This window comes from Cornus florida, unplaced genomic scaffold (genome assembly GCF_030987335.1).
Source record: "Cornus florida cultivar Cherokee Brave unplaced genomic scaffold, ASM3098733v1 CherokeeBrave_3.0.0_Hap2_Chr06, whole genome shotgun sequence".
Lineage (NCBI taxonomy): Eukaryota > Viridiplantae > Streptophyta > Magnoliopsida > Cornales > Cornaceae > Cornus > Cornus florida.
In genome coordinates, this window is record NW_026775576.1 from 96,093,266 (window position 1) to 96,098,792 (window position 5,527).

Genomic DNA, 5,527 nt, shown 5'->3' on the forward strand with positions numbered 1-5,527 from the left:
TCAAATGAACCATAACGTATCAAATCTCATAAATGAAAGATAAGAATACAAAACACCAAAACAAAATAATGTAACAAGACAAATTTAAGGGAATTTATTAATACAGACAATGCCATCCACAATTTACGATATGTACCCCTGGCTCACAGGCCTGGTGTTTAGTCAAAAACACTTCCTACTTGCACATAAAGCAACTTATTTAGTACTGCGTATTACTTCTAGAACACCACCACCAACATTTTCACTACTTGGCCTGCAAGGAAAATAAATTTTATACATCAGTTCTCAGTATAAACTCTCCTCCCCAAATGGGGAGGTTGAACGTTCAAGTCTCAGAGTGTGTTTGCTTCAACTTTCGGGATTTTTTTTTAATTATTTTTTTTAATATAAACTTTCTCACAACTAAAGAAAATCCAAAGGAATTGTTCCTTTATTAAGGGAATGAGGGTTTACCAGAAACTTCTTACTGAACCCCTCAATAACCTCCTTGGGGTCAGTTTTTGTTTGGTTGTAAGCATCAATCTTATTCATCTCCTGCACAGGTTAAGTACCAAAATCTTTGTTAGCCTAGGAACTGCATCCCCTCATATTCCTACTCGAATAAGTACATTCTCCAAAAATATAACCAGATTGTCCAATCAAAATGCAGGCAAAAAATGACACTAGCTCACAAGAAAATGTATTAAAAAATATTTTTTTCACCACAAAGAAACAGCCAACAGCTTTCATGAGAGAGCAGCTGGAAGAAATCAGGAGAGAATTTGAAAAAGTAGTTGAAGCAAAAGATATCTAGGAATCTATAAGTTGATGGGTTGGAGGAGCATTTGACATGCTATGCAACAAGCTTTACCAATAATTAGATTTCAAATTTTTTAAAACAAAATAGAATCGTATTTTATTTAACACACCTCAATCCATGTTGTCAATTTAGGCCTGCCAGCGGTGATGTCATATTTCCAGACATGTTGCAAGAAGATTTGAAACCTTTCAACAAATGGGACATATGCTATGTCCACCTGAAGATCACAAATTATAATCATGAATAACTGAAGTATTGTTATATGTATGTACACATTGGTCTGCAAACATGCACTCTTTATCCATTTCTATATTAAGTGATAAATGTATATAACAACGTTATCTTTTTCCAAATTATGAAGTAAATGGATTGTCCAGTCCTTGGATGTAATAAAGGACATTTTAATTGGCTGATAAGAGCACCCATAAGCACAGCATTATCAAGAGAGTGATAAAACATGAATAAAAAGGTCACATACCTACTTATTTGAAAGAAGGAAAATAAATAAATATATAAAGAGGGCAGGTCACATACCAAACTGAAATGGCCAAGGAAGAAAGGTCCATCGTCGTATTTGTGAAGAGCAGCTTCAATGTAATCAAAAGTAGGACCTGACACAGGTTACAGATTCTGTTTAAGTTTTGTATATAGAAGAATTATCATTTATTCCACGATAGATCCAATAACTTGGCAACTCTAAATACTTACCAACTTCTTTCACTGGGTCGCCTTTAAATGAAGTAAATACCACCTTATTGAATGTATCAGTGTAGGATAACAACTCTTCGGCAAACTTCCGTTTAGCAGGATCCTAAAACATTTTACATTATTACCCGTGTCAAGTAATTTTTCTTTTTTCTTTTTTTTTGGGTTGGGGGTACCAAAAAATTTGAATCTTACATCGGGTAGAAGTGCAGGACCTTCAAAGTTACTGTCAAGGTATTTAATCAGATCTAGACTCTCTCCAATGATTTTGCCATTGTGTTCTAACGCTGGCACCTTAAAAATAAAAACCTCAATAATGAACAAGAATTGAAAAATAATCAATTAGGTGAACTGCCGATAGCATTTGAGAATGATATTGAACTTTTTAATTGCAGCTAACACTCGATTACTAACTTCAATAAGATATTTTTTTTGATGGGAAAGTTTCTCATAATATTATTTGAGTTAATTCATAAAGACTGAATCATCCCAAAAAAGGGGCACACTACTCACTAGCTAGTTTTCATGCTGTCAAACTTTGATGTTGGGAAGGATAGAAATGATACAATCTTTTGCAACAAATATGAGATGGTAGAAAACATAAACCACCGAGAAGTACTAAATAATTTGTACGTTATTGAATGTGAAACAGAGAAACATATTGTGTTAAGAGATGTAGTATATAGTACCTTATTTTCAGGGTACACTTTCTCTTTGTACCAAGCAGGTCTATCCGCAAGGTCAAGTGGAACCAATTTGATTTTGTCTTGTAATCCCTGCAAGTAATTCAAAGCAAATTAACTTAATTTAATTCAAATCAGGCAATATAAACGAATGATAAAAAGTCCGTTAATAGAACAGATCCGATTGATATATGTGGGTGGAGCAGATGATCTCACAAACATTGATGAAATCAGCCCCCCTCATATAAATCAATCAGAATTGTGCGACTTTCGAGACTCCAAATCATAATCGTAAGGAAATGGTATTAGCCATACAGACACACATAATTAACTGCATAAAACTCCAAAAATATATATATATTATTCTATCACTCTGTAATTTAACACAACAACAACAAACAGGAGAAGAGTGATTCAAAAGAGGAACAAGCAAACCTTATAGTTACGGGTGATCCACACGCGGTGCGCAAATGGGCATACGTAAGAGGTATACAACCTTCAAAAGAATATCAAACCCATTTTTGATTTGTGAGTAAAAATAAATAAATAAATAAAATTAATAATAATGAAGAAAATAAACAGAGAGAGAGAAATTAAACCTAGTAGTTCCGTCAAAGAGGGGAGGTGGTTGGGTAGAAGAGGAATTGAGAGGAGTGGGAAGAACCTCCGCCATTGCTAGTGTCGTTGTGAGATTTGAATAGATGGTTGCTTGTGTGTTTCAAGTGGGGAATCGAAGGTTTTTATAGTGAAATCGACGACTGTGTGGATTCGTGAGCAGTGACGAAATGAACGGCACAAAACTAGAAGAGAGTCTAGATTCATCATTGGTATCCTATTCCTCTATTTGTCTACCAAATTCTTAACTCAAGTGATGATGTCGATGGTGACGTCGATCCTACGGCTTGGGCTACACCTGTGCCTTTGGGCCTGTTTGGTTCTTTTGTTCTTCAAGCAATAAACACGGTACACAAATGACCAAACTCAATGCCCCCTCCATTTCATAGTAGTTGTCTTTTTTTTTTTTTTTTTACATGTCTCAAATTAATTATTTTTTTTAAATCTCTCTATTTTGTAATATTTATTTATTTTTATCTTTTTACATATCCCAAATTAATTCTCCTTTTTAAAAAGTCAAAACATCTTTTCTATATGTTTTCATCATTATCTTTTTATTTTTTAAAAAAATTTCAAACTTTATAATTATATATATTTAAATTAAAAAAAATAATTTAATAATTTAAAAAAATAATAATATATTAATTACATATTCTCTTAAAAAAATTTATTTTTAAATATAGACATCTCCCACGTGTTGCAATTTTGGCGCCAGAATTGGGATAAATGTCCCACCGACCAAACCCCACCTTTATCAGTCAGCCCCACGAACCCACTTATCTCTAGAATTATCCGTGGAGTCTCGGGACGTCTCGGGAAGAACAATTTAATGGTTATCCATAAACAGAAAAGCCAGCGTCGAGACCAATTGGGGCCAGAATTGTACACGCAAAACTCAAAGCTTAGATTACGTTATTATATTCTCTCTTGTGATTGTTTATATATTGGAACATCGTACCAGAATAAATTTATCATATCATATTCTCCCATTTATAAATTCACTTGTCTCAAATTTTCTGATCAAATCACCTCAGATTTTTGCAATTCGTTTCAGACTTTTAACAATTTCATACTTAGTTTCACGTTAGACACTGAAGTTAAAATCTTAGTAATTTATAGAATTGATTTTATAAATCATCTATTAATGTATTTTTCATATTTTTCTTTTTATTCTTTCACTTATAAATAGAGATTTCATTATAAATAATTTTAAGAAAGAATATAATGAAAATGATATAACCCTTCAGGCTTTATGTGTGTACGCTTTGTGTGTGTATACTTATGTGCTTTATTTTCTATTTTACTCTTTAATTTTGACATAAATACCTACTCGTATATAATTTATCCTAACTTGGAGTCATTGTAATTTATTCTTTACATAATTTGCTTCAACTACTATAAAAAAAATGTCACATCATAATTTATCCTTTATACAAAATGCTTCAAGTACTATAAATATATATATATATATATATATATATATATCACATCCCATCAAGAACTTAGCCAAGTAGGACTTTATTACCCTCAAGTAAAAAATAGAGGGTATAAGTCCCCGTAGGAACAAAGTGAATGCGTGACTAAAGTTACAGATAAATCGAGATATTCATTAACAATTCGAGCTCGCCTCACTAAGGGTGGGATTCGAACAATGTTGAGTTCGGCTTGTATAAACTCATGAATATGAATTCGTTTAGGCCCATTTGGACAAGTTTCAATTTGGTGCAAACAGATCCCTCTGACAAATTTAAATCTTAATTTGATTAAATTACCTTATTAAACTATTTTATAAAATATAAAATTTTGTAAAATGACCGAAAAGAATACTATTGGAGGATGCTCCTCACGTGTAAAAAAAACACTATTGGAGGACACTCCTCGCGTGTAAAAAAAAACCCCTAAAGTTTTAATTTGGTGCAAGTAGATCCCTCTGACAAATTTAAACTCTAATTTAACTAAATTACCCTTATTAAATAATTTTATAAAATATATAAAAATAAATAATTTTATAAAATGACCAAAAATGATATTATTGGATGACGCCGGTAATAGACAAGTAAAGATAAAAATAGAAAATAGAAAATAAAAATAAAAATAAAAGTATAAAAGAAAGTGAAGATAAAAATAGAAAATGAAAATAAAGTGCAAACTAAAGAAAACAAATCTACTCCAAACTCCAAAACCAATGCACACTGGTATTGAGAATTTTTTGTTTATTTGTTTGTTTGTTTAATAGTGTTGGTGAAAAAAACAAAGGATGAAAAATTTAATAGAAAATAGTAAACTGAAATCTAAAAAAATTCAAATCCTTAATTTACAAACTTTCAAAGTTTAAAAAAAAAAAAAAAAAAAAAAGGAAAAAGTTTAGAGATATATAAAGAAAAAAGTTTGAAAAAAAAAAAAAAATATATATATATATATATGTATATAAAAGGTAATGTGCGCATAACACCCATATATTATAAAATTAGTAGCATATATACCTTTTTGGGCATTTTTGAAAAAATAAAAGGGCAACACGGGTATTACAACACTATTTATGTCAGATTTCTTTATGCGAAAATATATTTTTTACACACTTTTTAAAATAGGGAGTAAAAATATTTTGCCAATTATAATTTAGAGGTATTTTCTGTACTTGTCCCACGAAAGATTCTGAATATTACAAAAGGAATGTTAAACTGTTCATAACATCTGCAAATCACCCCTGAAAAAATGGTAGGAT

General features: G+C 31.1%; 1 protein-coding gene across 1 annotated transcript; it reads right to left on the reverse strand.

Annotated features, from left to right (window-relative positions):
- Positions 1-3,012, reverse strand: LOC132313103 (glutathione S-transferase L3-like). Its single transcript, XM_059811762.1, has 9 exons — positions 2,787-3,012; positions 2,623-2,683; positions 2,194-2,280; positions 1,700-1,798; positions 1,508-1,610; positions 1,334-1,410; positions 909-1,016; positions 454-534; positions 1-253 (listed from the first exon to the last, which is right to left on the reverse strand). The coding sequence occupies exons 1-9, from the start codon at positions 2,858-2,860 to the stop codon at positions 245-247; spliced, it is 699 nt and encodes a 232-aa protein (XP_059667745.1). The 5' UTR covers positions 2,861-3,012; the 3' UTR covers positions 1-244.
- Between the last annotated feature and the right edge of the window lie 2,515 nt (positions 3,013-5,527).